Below are 17268 nucleotides of genomic sequence, written 5' to 3'. Positions count from 1 at the left end.
AAAAAAAAAATCCATGCTAGAGCAGTTGTAGTTTAAAAAGAAGAGTATGTAGAAATCTACATACAAAAAAAAAAAAGCACAACATTGTTTTACAGTAACAAGTGGCATGTAACCATTAGAAGACAAAGACACATTTTAGTGCAAGTCATGATTTCTGATTTGTTCACTGATGTGAATATAAGTATGTAATATGTAGGTATTTGCTTGTGTGTTATCTGGATACGCGTATTTGCATTATGCACGTATTAACTGCATGCATAATATGTCTATACAAGTAAGTCATTTTATTTGCCTCACATTTGTGCATTGTATGTGTGGACAACATCACTGATGTCAAGACAGAGAAAACACCTTGTAAGCTTTCTGGAACCCAGTAAAATTTTTGCTTGGTTGCAATATCATGTAGCATTCATACAGTCTTTTATTTGTCTAATCCTGTAGGTCACTAAAAACAAGATTTTTCCTTTCCTACATGCAGAAATGGTAAAAAAAAATAATAATAATACAAAACCCACTACTTGTTGTGTTATGTTGATCTCAAGGAAGACGTTTACAGAATGTCACAGAATATTATGCAATGCTTTACAGGAAAACTGACATTGTGAAGTCCCTCTTGTAAGAAGTTTAGAGAAAAAGAATCCAAAGATGCACACCTACATACCAGAAGATGAAGGAGATGGCAACTTCTTTTTTCTATCCTCCCTCACTGATTCTTCTGTAATATGATATGGAAATTGTAAATTAAGAACAAAAAGATGGATTGTACCTTCCTAGAATCAGAAAATCACCTGGTTACTCTGGGATTCTCTTATTTGCAGGCAGAGCTAGCAAGTAAGGGTCCAAAAGTTAGATGAAACTTCGCCACCTTGTCTGCAAAAAGCAGAGATGTAACTGAAATACTCAGGAAAAAGCAGCATTTGGTGTTAAATCTGAGAAACAGTGCATTTATTTTGTGAGGAGCTGGGTTACAAAATAGATGAAATCTGTGCTGTTTCCTGCAAACAGAAAGCTACTCTCCTGTGAGCAATGCTGGCTTATTTGAAAGGCCCATAAAGGGTTTCTGCATGGACCATACAAAAGGGATACTTTCTCTTTAATAGCCATCTGTACAGGAGAGATGAGAAGTGGGCCAGGTCATCTCTCCTCAGCTGTCATGATATTAACGTAGGTAATGGAGCAAGCTCTGCGTTCTGCTGGGTGTTGTTTTTCATAGATGTTCATCGATTTACACAGATAATTCTATTTATTTCTTTGAGTTGGTCCAAGCGAACCAGGCAGAATAACAAACACCAAAGCATTTCAAATGACTTTATCTTTGTTGTTTTGTAATGTAACTTTTGTCTAAAAAATGGTGTCACACCTACTGTGCAGATGGCTGCATGATTTGTAAACCAGCCAAAACATTTAAACAAATGTGTGATCTGGGGATAGATTAAATAAAGGATAAAATGGAGTGTGGACCACAAATTCTAATAATCAGATGATTTTAAGTTGTGTGTAGTGTGGAGCGATGGTAGCAGTGATAGCAGGGAACGCTTGCCAATGACAGCAAGGTGCCTCACAGATCTCAGGATGGAGCCTGTGGCCTAGTAGGCCTCAGTTTGAGAGCGGCACATTTGCTGTACAGCTGGCAGCTCTGTATGGGGACATCAGATAAAACTTATGTAAAATGAAGTGTTATTGCTTAGTATGAAATTGTGCAGAGAGGGAATTTGCAGACAGTAACTGAAAACAGAATTCATGGTACCAATGAAGCAGACTGTAAATATGAAGAGGCTTTAATTATCTGCGCAATTTAACAAAAAATTCAAGATGTATTCAGAAATGGCAAAGGCAGCTGTAAACATGCAAGAGCAACACTGTTCTCTGCGCTTAAAATTATGTCACCTATTGGGGCTCCAGACTCCCTCTCTCCTTGTGCTTCTGGGGATGTGATTTTACTCACTCAGCTGTGCTGGCTGGAGCCCACTCCTCCATTTCAAGGGTTAGAATCAGGAACAGCTGTTTCCTCTTGGTCACAGCTTTTAGGAAGGTCTTTCTAGGCTTCTACAATCACAAATGGTTAAGTCAGGACAGACTGGGCAAAATAACTGTGAATCTCCCCCAGCTTTTTTTTTTTTTGGAGGGGTGGGTGTGCAGGTGTGGAATTTGGACTCAAAAAATTCTAATGAAATTGAATGAAAATGTTTTAGTGTTAAATCATAATTATTGGAGCAGTGGCAATAATGAGAATGCAAACAGTAGCATTTGAAAATATCCACAATACAGACTGGAGTTTGTTTAATGAAGACGTGAAGCAAAGTGTGTCAAAGCTGTATTTTTTTCCTACAGAAATTCCTATTGTGTTAGAAAGGGATGTCACTGCGAGATAATGCCAGGCAGTCCGAAAGTTGTTCCTTTCCATCCGCCAAACTGCACAATTCTCCACTTCGCCGGTGCTATGATACACCGTGCATGTTAATACTTCCTCACCACGGGCAGAATTAATGCCATTGTGTTAGCCTTCCCTTTTGTTCCTCGCTGCTGACCACTTGTCAGCAGGCTTTATCAGAAGCCGTAGCACATTCTTCAGGGCTGTGCTTAGCGGCCAGCACAGAATGTAGCCAAACCAGACCTATTCTGAATTGTCCCTATTCTTAGAGGAGAAGCCTCTGATTCTTGGACAGACTATGTCCCCCTGTTTTTCCCCACTTTGTAAGCACAGGAAGCAAAACAATAGAAGCCAATATGGAGAGTGGGTGTCAGACTTCAGCTGCTCATATTGTTGCATTTGGTGAGCTGACGGGGTTTCGTAGGTCACCTTTAGAATTATGCCTATGACAGCAGTAGCTACCTGCCAAGATTGCAAGGTATCTCACAGCTCTCAGGATGGAGCCTGTGGCCTGGTAGGCCGCCGTTGGAGGGGTACACATTTGCTGTACAGCTGGCAGCACTGTATGGGGCAGCAGTGTGGGCTGTTAGGGAGCTGGAAAGGAGACAAGCATGAAATTTCTTCTAACCCCAACTCTGTTTTTCTGTACTGTTGGCTGCTTCTCAGTTCCTTGACAAAAAAACCAATCAGGCACCCTTTAATCCGCCTGTGATTACCAGTGGTATAAAAAGAGAAGCATAATGAGGAAAAATGCCTCGTTTTGTTGCCTTCAAAAGCCAACAAATTGGAGTTAACTTGACAGGAAGTGGCTTAATAATTAGATTATTTATTTATTCCTGACACATATCCCCCTGTTACTAGTCTCAGGAGATCCTGTAGATGGTACGATTTTCAAGCTGCCATTACTTCGCTGTCTTCTGTGAACAAAGAAGCTACTGTCTATCAGTCAATTAAATGCACTCTTTAAGCAGAGACTGAGAAGTCCTCAATGGATAGAGCCCTGGGACGTTGTGGCTGATGATTCCTTTCTCTGTACTGTACATCACACTCTCAACTACAGTCCCCACAGAGATGGAATAAAGTCATGCATTAAATATCACTTGTTGATTTGTTTGCTAATGAAGAGCCATTGAAATGTTTGTGTATTTCTGTGGCAAAATTGTTGATAAAAGGACTACTTGCTTGCATATCTTACTTCATCTTCCGTAAGCGCTTATTTAAGACTTACTAAAATTAAAGTCAACAAATTAAGGAAAAAACAGAGAGATGGATAATACTGGTTTACTTGCAATTCACATGAATGTAAATAACGCTGAGGACAGCGAGAGGAGAGAAGGGGGAATAATAGTATTTCAACCATGTCTGATATAATTTTCTTCATTAGTAACAATAAAGATGCTTGTATTTTTCTGGTATGATAGTGGAGATGCATTTCAAATAATGAAAATGCTGAAGTATCCATTTAAAAATTATCCTGGGCTTCTAAGAATATTATATAAAGAAACAACTGGAAACTTGAGTTGGTTTTTCCTTTTTTTAATTTTTCTTTTTTTGTGGATTTTAAGTAAACCCTGTTAACAAAAACTCCTAGTATTGTGCATTATTTCCTCTACCTGGGAAAAGTGCGACCATGTTAAGGTAGTTAGTAAGGCTGGTTAGGAGTGTATGCTTGATGCAAAATCAGCAAAGCCATCTGAAACTAGGGTTTCTGAGATTAACACCACCACTTTCCTCACTCCAACTGCCCTGCCTGACTTCCTAATAGGATTTCATATTCTTGATGTATTCGCCCTTCCACCATTCATCTTCCACCCTCCAAGAGCCTGAGTCAGCAGAGTAGACTTGTGGGGACCACATTTTGGGCCAGGGTGGAAAGAGGGAGTATTATGTTAAGGTTTATTTTCACAAAGTTGGTATACATACATACCTGTCTCCACATCGAAGATTGTTAATTGGCAATATCCATCTGGATTTGGTGCAAGTCTTTTGCTGCTTGTCTTACTCAGCTCCATTTGCTCTGAAGAAATATAGATTGTGCTATAGCAGTTCTCCAGTGAACTAGCTCTGTTCTGAATTTAACTTCTATTTGACCATTTGTACTTGCAAATAGAGACTGTAAGTGCTATAATATATGGTTATTTTCTCAACCTTATAAAGAAAGTCACTCATATCAGGATTATTGTTTTCAATGAACTTAACAACAAGCTATAGGGAATTAATTCAAGCCAGCCTCAAATTGGAGTGTTTCTTATTCCTATCCTGTTATTCCAACTCATTTTATTAGAAAAAGCTTAGATACTCAGAGGTGTTCTATAATAGAAAATGAATTTGAAACCCATTCATTAATTGGTGATTAATACATTTCAGGATTAGTTTAAGCAAGGCCCTACCTCCTGCCCAGTCAAGTATGTTCTGGTTAATATCCAATTATCTGCACCTTCGTACTTATTATGTCTTAATATTTCGGATATGATAACCAGAAACTTGAGAGTAATGCTAATGAGAAGCATAGAACAAAAATTAACCAGTGACACACTCAATGATCCTTACGGAGAGAAGTAACTCCTTCTGTCTCTGCTACACAGAGGTAGAGCTATCAACATACTTTCATTAAATGGTGCTTTTAATCCTGTTTTTATGGAAAGTTAGAATAATATTTAGGCAAAAATCCTTATGCCTCGTAGACTGTGCATGATGAGATTTTCCTGCATGCTCTTTCTTGTATGTGGAATTACTTGCCTTAGATAGAGCCACTGAAAAATCCGTAATAAAGTGAAATAAAATTCAAGTTGTTCTGTGATTGAATGCAACCTCTTCTTATTTACATGCTTGTATGCATTTGTGTACAAGCTGAATGGCCAATTTATCACATTCTTCAGATTGTAAGGCACCTGCTTGAGCAAACAACAAATCAGGTATAAATGTCTGTGAAAGAAGAACACAATCTGATGTAAATATTACCAAATTAAGATTTTCTCTGCACAGAAATGTCAAGATATTAAAGTTTGTCTCGGGATTTTTGCCTGTGAAAAATTATGATATACCCACTTAGTGAAACATGTAAGTAAAACCATGAGACCAACATATTAGGGGGGCAGAACTGAGTAATTCTGTCATGTGACCTTAAACTAATGTAATTATAGAGGCAAATTCAGTGTATAGGGAGAAAGGGAGAGGAAAATTTCCTTTTTGCAGATTTATTTTTCTTAGATAAACCCCTGTGTGAATACTTTGTGCAATTCAGGGCGTAAGGAGAAACCCCAAAGGAAAAGAAGTAATGGGCAGGTTGAAGGAGACCTGCTCAAAGGTGCAAAACCATATAACGCATTATTTTTATTACATGAATATAATCCAGTATATGTGGTACTTATCCAAAAGACTACAGAATGTGCTATTCATAGCATGTTGGACAAAGCTTGTTTCAAAACACTGCCTCATTCATTGTATTTATACTGGAAGGTATGTCTCGTGTTTGGATTAGACTGAATGATAAAAGGGATAGTATATTTGTATAACCAAAAGCAATCATAAAACACATGTACAGTGGCCAGAGGATTTGGATTTGCCTGTAACATCCTGTTTTGGTTTTCTTTTTTCAGTGCCTAGCCACACGGTTTCCAACTTCTTTCACACACCACTTTATTAGGGGGTTGTAGTTCAGGACTTCAGCAGTATATTCTTAATATCTAGCTGTTTGGCTAGATATACTTTCTCCTAACCCTCTTGCAGGCAACCTTCACAATGAACCCACTGTGCCTCTAGCTTCATTGCTTTTCATGGCACACCTATGTGAGTGCCAAGACATTAGATAACTGTGCAAAAAAATCTCCCAGAATCCCCAAATGAGATTCCTTCTGAGCTCTGTGTAATCCATGGAACAACTTGGGGGATGTTTATATTTACTAGCTAGTTGAATTAATCATTCGGAGGTAACACAGCTTTCCATTTGCTTAGAAGTTTGGTAAAAAGCTTAACCCAAATATCACTTAATGCAAAGTGTGATTTGCAAACTGTCATAACATGATCAAATCAAAACCAATTTTCACCAGAACAGTTAAATAGTCTTCTCTTTACTTGAGTGACATTTCCCTGCCAAATCTGAACTTTTAACCCACATTTCTCCTTGCGTGATGTTATTCTTCAAGTCAGACTTAATGGGGATGGTATTTTTAACCTTTTTTTTCTTTTACTAAAATATAACTTAACAAAAAGATGGTTAAATTGAAAACAAAGTGAAAATAAAATGTAGTAAGTGAAAAATGAAATAAATACCTTTGGGCAGAGAGCTCTCCTGGAAAATTTAATCTTGGAGTAACTTCTTAATAATGGAGAGGTTCTGTATTTTTTACCTGCTGCTATGTTTGTACCAGTGATGGAGTGTGCCTTGCAGTACAGACCTGAATTGTACCATCAGGAAAAGTCCTTCATGGTGGTTCATGGGAATAAATTAGGCAACAGAAAATAGGACTCTAATTTCTATGATATGTCATATAGGAAATGTATTTTACTTCAGCTTCTGCTTTTGTGTTGCATGTGCATCTCTTTCAATCCTAGTGGTAGGTTCTTCTGGCCACCCTTTCTGTGAGCTGATTTTCCTTGTCTCCTTCAGCCTAAAGCCTCAGTCAAAGTTCTCTGACAGAAGAAGCACTCTCGACACACTCACGCTGCCTTTTTCTTAAATGTACACTTCCTGCTCATCTGTTTAAAAAGCAGATTTGGAAGACTCTAAACCCTCCTGCTCCATTACCTCCTGCAAAATACAGCTAATTTTATCATGACTTTACACAGTCTATCTTTCCCCTTTTTCTTTATGGTATTGTTATGCTATCATCATTCCTTAAGTGGGAGAAGAGGGCTGGTGGTGATGCTCCTTGTTCTATTTTCCAAGTCTTTGCTTGACAGGCCACAAAGGCAATTTTTGGTTCATAATGTCAAAACTAGAATCAGAATGGATGTGACCTTGTGGTAGTCCCAGCTTCCTAATGACTCCAGTAACCTAGAACAAGACATTGAAATTTGGAATGGAGACCTTAGTTGTCTAAGGAGATGTTTCAGGACAAACTAGCATATAATGAGAAAGAAAAATACTTTAAAGCTGTTCAATTATTCATTTTTTTATTTTTTTTTATTTTTGGAGAATTCTGCAGCCTGTCTTAGACCTCCCAAACTTTATCTGTGCTTTCTATCCGTTTCAGGATCTAAATTTTAAAGTTAAAAAAAAAAAAAAAAAAAACAAAAAACCCTAGACTACCTCTCCTTTTGGTCTGTCATCACCTATCACAGGTGCAGTTCAGCTGATTTCTATTCTTGACATCCCTGTCTCCATTCTAAAGTTGTCCTAATGGTTTTCATGAGGCAATAATACTTATTCCTCTTCAGTATTTGTCCCTTGTTATAGCAATTCTGAACATTGTATCAAAGTCCATCTATTCTGCAGATGTTGAACCCTGCAAAAATCTATTCTTCAATTTGTAAGTATTCAGCAATTGTGTGAAAACATGTCTTTTCTTCCTTATCTAAACCAGACGCATTTCTCTGTCTTTCTTGCTTATTGTTTTCATTTGTAACAATAAGCTGCACTTTTGTGAAGAATTTCTAGAATCACCCTAAAAACATTTTGGCAGTCTTTAGTTTTAACTGCTTATTGTGGCTTCTGCTAAATCTTGTAACAACAATGCATTTGTGCGCCTTCAGAAGAGTTTTCATTTTTCAGTATTCTCTGCTAAAACTACCTTCTTTGTCTTCCATAGTCTTGATTCTGTACCAGCTGTAGCTGGCACCACAGATCTTGTAGCTTTAAATAGTATGCCTTAATATTGCCCCCTTTGTATGCTGTATTGTAATGAAGCAACATCAGTAAATTGCAGTGAAGGGTGATTGTTGCATGGGGATGACTACTACACCTTGGGGTACATTTGCACCAGATTATTTTTTTATTGTAGTTATTACATCCCGTCTTCTTTATTCTCTTGATACCAAACTTGACGTTGGACGTCCATGCAGCACAGGGGATCTTTAGGAACAGTGTGGACATCAACTTGTCTCTTAGGTACGCACCAACGACTGTTCAGTTCCAAGCTCTGGTATCCTTGGTGGCTTTGCAGTACTTGAGCGATGCCAGCTTGATCTGGTTACTCAACCTAAAACGTTCTTCATCATTTACTCTTTAAAATATTAGATTGTTGTTGATAAAAGTGACAGGCGTTTCTTGCTAGCCATTCTCACACAGGAGCAATACTAGGTTTATAACAAGTGCAGCACGCTTTTTCCCTTCTTGCTATTCCCCATACCATTTACAGTACTGAAGAGTGCAAGAAATGATTTTGCTCTAGCTGTTTCCTTTCGTTTGGGGCACTGTGTTCCCATTCAAAGGAAAAATTATAGCAGTGGTGTCAGTTTATCATCCAGTGCCATGATCTCAAGAAACCTTCTGCAAAATTCAGTTTCACCCAAGTAATAAAAATTATTACTGTTGTAAAGGTACAAATATTTCAATAAAGACATTTTCTTTTCAAAAATCTTTCCAACTTAGGGCATCTAAATACAAGTTCCAGCAAGGTAATTTTGCAGCTTTCAGCCTTAGTCATACAAGAACCAATGTTCAGTCATGAAGACAACTTCAAACTGCTTTTCTTACAGTAAAATGGAAGATTTCATATATGTGGAAGCCAAGAAGTTGTCCTGTGTTCTACAACAGTGGGGCAGCTCAGGAGAACATAATTAATGTGATTACTAGTGACGGAACCGTTGCCCATTCCCAAGCAGCATTCGTGATGAAAAGATCTGATTCTGAAAATATCTAAGTGTGCATATGATTTTATTCATACAAGTAGATTTCACAAGCTTTGTTTTAAACATGAATAAGGCTACATACGTTCTTAAGTGTTTGTAAGACTGTCACCTGAATTGCAGTTTTGGGTGTCATTTTAGCAACACGTTCTAAATAAGGAAAATAAAAATTTGTCTTCTGTAATGAAATCTTCATCCCATTAAAGCATCTTTTTTTTTCCCTCAGTGATATCAAATGTGAATTTTCAGCTGTAATTTGGATTTTTTCCATCTTTGTGAAGATGACACACTTTTTTTATTGCAAGGCAGCTTTTTTTTTTTCTCCCCATTTTCTTCTTTAGCTTAATACTGTGGCTGTGTAGCACTGCAATTCAAATCAGGAATTGGAACTGACGCACCTTGAATTGAACTATCAATTCTTTGAGAACTGACGCCAGTCCCACAGTATTTGGTCGTGTAAATATCCGATTATGGGACAGAGAGCATTGATTTTGAGCTGTCATTTCTGACTCACACACTGTAGAATTGAAATGTAAACCTTAATCCACTCTTTAATACAATTAATTTTTAATGTGCAGTAATACTAATTGAAATAGCCTGAATTTAGTAAGTCACCACAAGACATTTTCAAAAGCAAAAGTCTCCACTGAGAGCTGGAAGAACAGATAATCATTGTTACAGTGTTTACAGAATAAATGCACACTCTGCAGGCAATTCCATGCTAAGAGATTATTTTTTTTTAGCTTATATTAATATATTTCATTGTGGATTTAAATTTGTTTTCACTGATTCATACTGAAATACATCTTTTGCTGTGAACAAAGTTACTTCAATTTCATTTCAGTGGAAGTGGCTTTTTTTTCTTAATAGAATGTTTTCAGTCCCATACGTGTTTTTCTGACAGTCTGTCACTGTATCTAGTTGTCAAGTACATTTCGACATGCACAGAAACATATTCAATTTTCCACCTGTAAAATAAGCAGACATGCAGTTTCTGTGTTCAGTATGCATGTTCAGTACCTGACTCTTTTTTTCCTCTAGGTTTGCCTTTCATATAAGCAATAGATCTTGTGCCTGCCTGATTTCACTTTTAATTTTCAGATGTGATCTTTCCAGGTGTTTTAGTGGGGAGGGTAGAAAGGGAGTTCTAACTGAAGAGGACTATATGTTACACAATTAACCAAGGAGGCATTTAATCATTTTTATAACAGCACGATGCCACTGCTACGTTTATCTGATAGGAAGAAATACTTTTTAGCATGCATCAGTTCTGATGAATGGGCTTGTTCAGTGTTCAAAGTGAGCACCAATGTTAAGTGAAAAAAAATGGCATGCACTCTATGTCATCCTCTCATGGCTTTGACATTACAGTATTTAATAAGCCAATAGTGCTGTTAAATATTTAGCAAAGGTTCCCTCAAAACCTTGCCACAGATTCAAATGGGATTTTGAGGCATTTTGCTGCACATTGTAAGTAAAATTGTGCTTTAGTTCTTGAAATGGTTGTAACAATGGTTGTTGCATATTTCCTAAATGAGGTGCAGGACAACATGGCATAAATACATTCAGCAGATTTCACACCCACAGAACACCAGAATTGATTCCCATTTTTCGGATTAAATGTTCAAACTGACTCCTATTTTGTCGCTGATGGAAGAAAGCTGTACTGAGTTTAGTTGCACAGAATATTAAAACAGTATTACAGCATTTAGTAAAAAACCCTGCAACTCACAGTGTGATATTTTTAAAGGCTCCTTACCAGTATTTCGTTTGTAACAATGAACATTTTCTGAGATGGGGGTGATAGAAAAGCAAAGATCAAGTTGTTACCCTCTTCTGAGCCTGACAGAACATCACTAGGTAACACTTTTAGGTTCTGTAGTATGCAAAATAGAGATTTAATAACATAGTTGCTGTGTGATGTTGTTAATCAAACAATAATAAATCATTAGAAACCCTGTCTTCTTTGACAAATGTCTGCATGTTTCAGATCCTTGTTGTATGCTAATTAATCCTCAGTAAGTGCTTGTATAATAATTAAATGCCCTGCGCTTAAAATACAGCCGAGCCCATTTATACTGTTTAAAGAAGTGTATCTCACATTTTCTTTGGAAAGAATTCGGGTTCAGGATGTGATGAGATGGTTATTCTGCTTTGGGGACGGCTTGCAGGTTTTAGGTGCTTTGCATGATGTGCACACTTTTCCCCCAGTTCGTGTTCATGAGAATATGATACAAAGGTTGGACGAGCCTGTCTGACTATTAATGGATAGGTCTGATGCTGCTGCCCGGATCAGCATGGTATTGCCCCATGCAGAGGCAGCACAAAGGGTCTGCAGTCTTTGGCTGCAGTGACAGGTAAGGAAGAGCTTTGCAGGTCCTCGGCTGCTCCGCTGTTTCCTAGGGATATCTCCAGTGTCCCTACTCATTACTCTGTGAACTGTCTGCAAGATTTTGGGCTCACTGAAGAACTATTTTTTTCAGCTTCTCTTAAGAAAAAGTACTAACTGTGATGGGTATAAGTCGCATGCTTAGTGTTGTTAGTTTAATATAGAAAGGTAGAAAACAGTGGTTTTCCTGCAAATTTTATTTTCATTTTGGCTAAACGTATATATATTTTAAATTTCTATTTGTATCACCAGCTAATACCTGCATTTCTTTGTAAGTAAATAATACACTTGCAAAGAAATATCAGTGTAGTTTGTATGCATTATTTGGGTCCTGTTTAGAATGTTGGATTTATTTTGCATAGGAAATAGTATTCGTATGTGTAGCACACTTGTATAAATAAATTTTAAAAGGCTGTTAATTGAATGTATGTGCGTGAATGTATAGAAAGGACTATATAGTTATATAGGGTAGACATATTTAATATGCATAGCTTGATGTATGTTGACCTCAGGTTACGAGAGTAGAAAATCCCATTTTCCAGCTTGTTTCAAATGTAGTAAAAATGCTGCTTCAGTTGCTTTATGCTACTCACATTGGGAAAGGTGCTTATACTGTGATAATTATCATCAAGGAATATTAATGCGTTCAGCATTTGTAACCCAAAAACTCATTATAGCTTAAGCTGTGCATCATCTGTGAAGAGAGAACTTTGCCAGAATTCGCTCTTCACAGGGGTTGCCTCCTGCTTGTGATGGAGTGGTCAGAGTATTGTAAGAGGTCACATAGGCTATTTTTGAAAGCTGAAGTTTTGCAATTTTTGATTCACTACCTTCTGTCTAAATAGCTTAGCATTCTTCTCCCCCCCCACCAAATTTGCCTTTTCTAATTGAATGCCTGGTGAAGTGCATAAAGCTAAAAGATTGCATCTCATTATGTGCAAGAGGCTAAAGGTGTAGACATAAATATTCCACGTCAAGGTCATGGAAATTTCAGAGACTGTTCTTCCATTGGCATGCATGGGATTTGCACAACCACCACTACCACTCGTGCTAATGGGACCTAGCCATTCTGGTCCTATGGTCTTAGATGCTAATCTGGGTTATTACTTGTGTCAAGCTGTTGATACTTTGCAAGCTACTTCCACCTGAGTTCAATATTTGTGTATTCAGAGTAGGACCATATTTTGTTTTCTTAATGGAATTTACTGTGAAAACTGGGGTTTAATGTTTTTACACTTCTGTTGTCTTCTATTTTCCTGAACCCCCAGTTAAACAGTCTTCATGTTTCTAAAATATCTTTGGACACCTTATTAAACACATCAGGGCCCAATTCTTTCCTCGCTTGAGTTTCACACCAGAATGTCCCAGTCGACTGAGCTGATATGTATTAATATTGTGGAGAGGAGATTCATTCCTATAAGGAGTTGTTTGTTTTTGTGGGGTTTTTTTGTAATTTGTCTTGTTGTGAAAGTCTGTATGGGCTGTACATTACTGTACTAATAGATATCCTAGAATGGTTACAGAATAAGATCATAAGATCAGAATAAGAGATAAGATAACCATAAGATATGAAACTAAATAATGCTCTACAGTAAGGATAAAAAATTTCTTTTTTGTTGACTTGTCATTGAAATCTTCCTTCCACATAAGTACTCTTTTCAGATGAATATCATGCTTCCATCCTTAGTAATAAAGACCATTGCAGAACCAAAATTGTGTTGCTCAGTACTGCTGTTGCTGGGATTTTTAATATAGGCAGGTTTTATTATTTCTCCTCCCCAGTACTGATAGAATGTTTGTCATTCCTCACTCCTAATATTGCCCTATGTTGCACGTTGTAGTTTGCTTTGTGTTAGGCAGAGCAGACCAGATTTTGTGGGTTGCTTTGTTTCTGAGGTCAAGATGTGAACCCGGCCTTGCTCATGGGAGGACTAGAAAAATCTATTTCATAACTTTCTGCAGGCCTCAAAGAAGGCTAAAAAGAAAAAGACAAAACCCACAGGCTTAGTTTAGACTGGGGTGAAGAGTTAGATTCATCAATAGGAAAGCTTGCAGCTGATCAGCTTTTCTTGTCATGAAGAGTCCCTGCTGTCAGTGTATGCACCACTGATATGACAGAGCTTTGGGAAGACCTGTAAATCTTTTTAACACCAAACATTTTTCCACAAATACCTGACCTAATAATACAGAAAAATCTGCTGAAGTAAGAAATTACTTGCCAGTTAAGTCACTAAAATGAAAGGCTTGGATAATAAGTAAACACAGCTCTCGTTAGCAAAGTGTGGGCATTATGGGCTTGCCCAGTTCGTTGATGGGGCATGACTTTGGTTTGTGCAATAGAGTGCTAATGCATCATAATGAATGGCTGTCTTGAACCAGAGAGATATTCTCAGCAGGTGAGAACACTGCTGATGGGAAATAATATGGTACCATATCTGCTGTGTGGATGTAAACTTAATAATCTCTATGAATTTTGAGTAACTCATAACCCTGCTTCTCTTCCAAAGAAACATTATGAAAAGATTGCTTCCAAATTCTTCAGATATTCACTGTACTTGTGATAGATACCTTAGTCTTTACCTTGAGGCATTGGAAATGAATGTGTGTTCTTTACCAGAGATAAGGATGTAGAATTTTAGAAGGAGCAAATTGTATTTTCATGTTTAAGTTCACCATTTGCACTTGATGTAGTGAAAGCCAAATGTGAAGAATTGCTTTTCAACATTATTTCTCTGTCTTCTGTATCTCAGGACCTCTGAATTATTATGCTAAAACGTTCTATTACATACAATATAGAAATACTGGAAATCTAGAAATAGAGCAAGATTGCCTGCATCGATTTGGCTGTACTTGGATTCCTCTAGCTACTTCTTAAATCACAAGAAGGGTCATCTTTGTGCAGCATAATAACATTGCTGAAAAGACTAAACAATCTGCATTTGCTGAGGGTATTACAAATGAAACCATTATCCAATTTTAACAGCTCCTCCTTTTAATCAAAAGGGAAAGTGAGGGCATTGATTCTTATCCCACTTACACCAACACAGCTGTGCAGTCTTCAGTGAGCCACAAAATAATTGATTACAACAAAGCAAGCAAAATCACAGTTAGGTTCAGAATTTGTTTTAAGAAATACAAAATTTACTTTATCCTCCTTTCACTTTTTTCATTGCTTGCATTTACTTGTCAAAATTCATGTTGAAGTACTCTGAAATATGGGGAGTGAGCGTGGAGGCAGCATCTGCTTTTCAACCAGACCCAGAAAATGCTTGCATAATTTTTAAATTCATCTGGGTTGTATTTCATATGCTTTTTTTTTTTTTTTGTTAATAAATATTTGAAATCATCAATTTTTTAAACAATAGGGCAATGTCGTTACTTATATTTAAAAAAAAAAAAGAAAAAAAAAAGAATAAGAGGCATGTTTACCTGTATGGTTTATTTTACATGGATCCAAAAGCTCGGAGATTTATGGTAAGTGTAAACTCAAAACAGAGCAGATTAGATATTGTAGCGTGATGTTCAAAAGAGAGCTATTGGAATGGTAGAATTCTTGGCTTGGCTCCCTCTTCAGATGTAATTGCTGCTTCATTAGGTCTTGGAAGAGTTTCCTATGGTTAAATTTAATCAAATGGTTTAGAATGGCAAGCTCGTACGCTCAAAATTCCAATACCATTCAGAATTTTTAACAAGATTTCCCTCAAATCTCTTTTAAACAAATATTGTTTAACACCAACTGTAGATTCTGAAGTAATTCTTAGTAACTCGTCATAATGAATAAAGTCTGATTTAGAATAGTCTGCACAGGACTTGGATGCTAAAGAGGAGTCATCTGTTGTAGCTAAAACCTGCTTGCCAGTAGCCTGCGCAATTAAGTAGCAGGACTCTGGTGCTCTTTTAGCTGTATTAGGGGGCAGCTCTGTGTTTTTTTCCTGAGCATCTTTTACTCTTGTAGCTATATTCTAATTCACTGTGTTTTAATTAGCTTGGCTTGCTCTGCTAGCTATTTCAGTTGACGTGGTTATCTGAAGACTTCTTCACATACTTGAGTCACAGTGAACTGCAGCCTTCCAGATAAATCCAAGGGGAAGGTGAGAGAGGTTGCCATGAGAGATCAGTGAGAAATGTCAAAAAAAAAGGTTTGCAATGATTCATATACAAGAGGAAGACAGAGAGAGGGTGGTAAGGAGAAACAGAGCCAGCAGTGTGTGCAGGCCACCCTCCTCTTTCCAAAGAAGCTGCTGAAAATACTGAAAGTGTGAAAGAGCCATACGTGAAGTGCAGGTGCAGCACAAGTTTATTTCTAAAGAAAATGTAATTTTTGCTGGAGCTTTGGTAGGAAGGAAGGAAGAAAGGAAAGAACAGATTAATTAAAAAGGCTGTTCATTTGCATTCTGAGATTTATTGCAAAACGTTAGCTTTTAAAGGAATGAGGGAGTGTAGGGAAAGACAGTGATTGTTTATTCTTCTACTAAGTAAAAATACACATACATGTTGTGGGAGACAAAGAAAGTCAAGATTTCTGTCCTAAAGACCTTGCAGTCTGGATTTTGAATGCTATGCTCTAATATGCAGTAACAGTGTAAAAATACTATGGTTAGTTTCTGTAATTCTTTTTATAACCATGTTAAATATAAATGGTGGGCTAGGCAATGAATGTGGAAGGTTTGGAGGATTATTAGTCTATTCTTTCAGGTTTTGAACATTTTTTTAAACATTTTTGTGTAGCAAAGAATTCAAATGAAAACAGGTTCTAAATTGCAGCCATACTGCCTGGGTAGGTTTCCTTTTCAAATCCGTGAGGAACAATGCAGCCAGTAAAATGGAAGTGCCATCTGGGTGTAGATCCGATGTCAATGCCAACTCTTCGCTGATGCTGATAGTAAGCCTCAAATTATGATGATGCATCCATGTTTTATAAGTATTCGTTCTGCTGGAGATGTTTGACTGATTTGAATTTTTATTGCAGATGATACATTGCAGTGCAGAAAGTCTGGGCAGAGAGTATCTATAGGCTCTTCTGATACAATTCTGTGTAATTTCTTTCTTGTGCTCCCCATACTCTGGTCCAGCACAATGGTTCTCCTCGCAATGCAGTACTCAGAGCTGCCAGAAAGGAAGGCACATGCTTAGGCTTATATGCTGAGGAAACTGAAAAAAGAGTTTGGAGACCCAACAGAACATGTGTTGGCTGTAGTAGAAATGTTCATTCTTTGCCTTCATATTTCTTCCAGTCATCACCAGCAAAAAAGCGGTAAGATTTATTCTTATTATACATAGGTATTCCTGAGTACATTGTGCAGTGTTCCCAGAAGTTAATTTATTACGCAAAATTTTCCTTTGAATTATGATGGCCTGTAATGTGGAGAAAGGTAATTGGAAAAGTTCTTTCCACCCTTCTCAAGTTTGCTTTGACTGCAGATTTTCTTGAGTGATCAATGTTGCACTGTAGTCTAACTGTGATTTCACTGTAGCTTGTGTGTATGAGGCTGGGGCGTCCTCTCCTTTTTGGCTGAAGGTAGCATTTGCTAGCTTGTTTAAAAGCAAATGGTCAGGAAGGGTTTGATCTCTTCAGTTCAGGAAAAGACATTCTCTTAACATTTTCTTCAACGTTCAAATCTCTTCATTTAATACCCACCTCTGTTACATAGCACTCGTAAAAAAGCAAAGTTTAAAGTGTACAATAAAATATGAGCACTAATAAAACCAGCAGTAAAAA

At 37.4% G+C, this 17268-nt stretch overlaps 1 protein-coding gene across 2 annotated transcripts in view; it reads left to right on the top strand.

Moving 5' to 3' along the window:
- The window catches only part of ZNF521 (zinc finger protein 521), a 217540-nt gene that overhangs the window by 103801 nt on the left and 96471 nt on the right, over window positions 1–17268 (top strand). The window contains exon 6 of one of the 2 annotated variants that reach the window (XM_031552840.1): window positions 589–2079. The exons of the other annotated variant lie outside the window; for it this stretch is intronic. Within the exon in view, the coding sequence (XP_031408700.1) occupies window positions 589–605 (17 nt within the window). The 3' untranslated portion in view covers window positions 606–2079. Of the gene's footprint in view, window positions 1–588; window positions 2080–17268 lie in introns of those variants that run through there. 2 annotated transcript variants of the gene reach the window in all.

Source organism: Meleagris gallopavo, chromosome 3 (assembly GCF_000146605.3).
Source record: "Meleagris gallopavo isolate NT-WF06-2002-E0010 breed Aviagen turkey brand Nicholas breeding stock chromosome 3, Turkey_5.1, whole genome shotgun sequence".
Classification (NCBI taxonomy): domain Eukaryota; kingdom Metazoa; phylum Chordata; class Aves; order Galliformes; family Phasianidae; genus Meleagris; species Meleagris gallopavo.
This window is presented reverse-complemented; position numbering and strand designations above follow the sequence as displayed.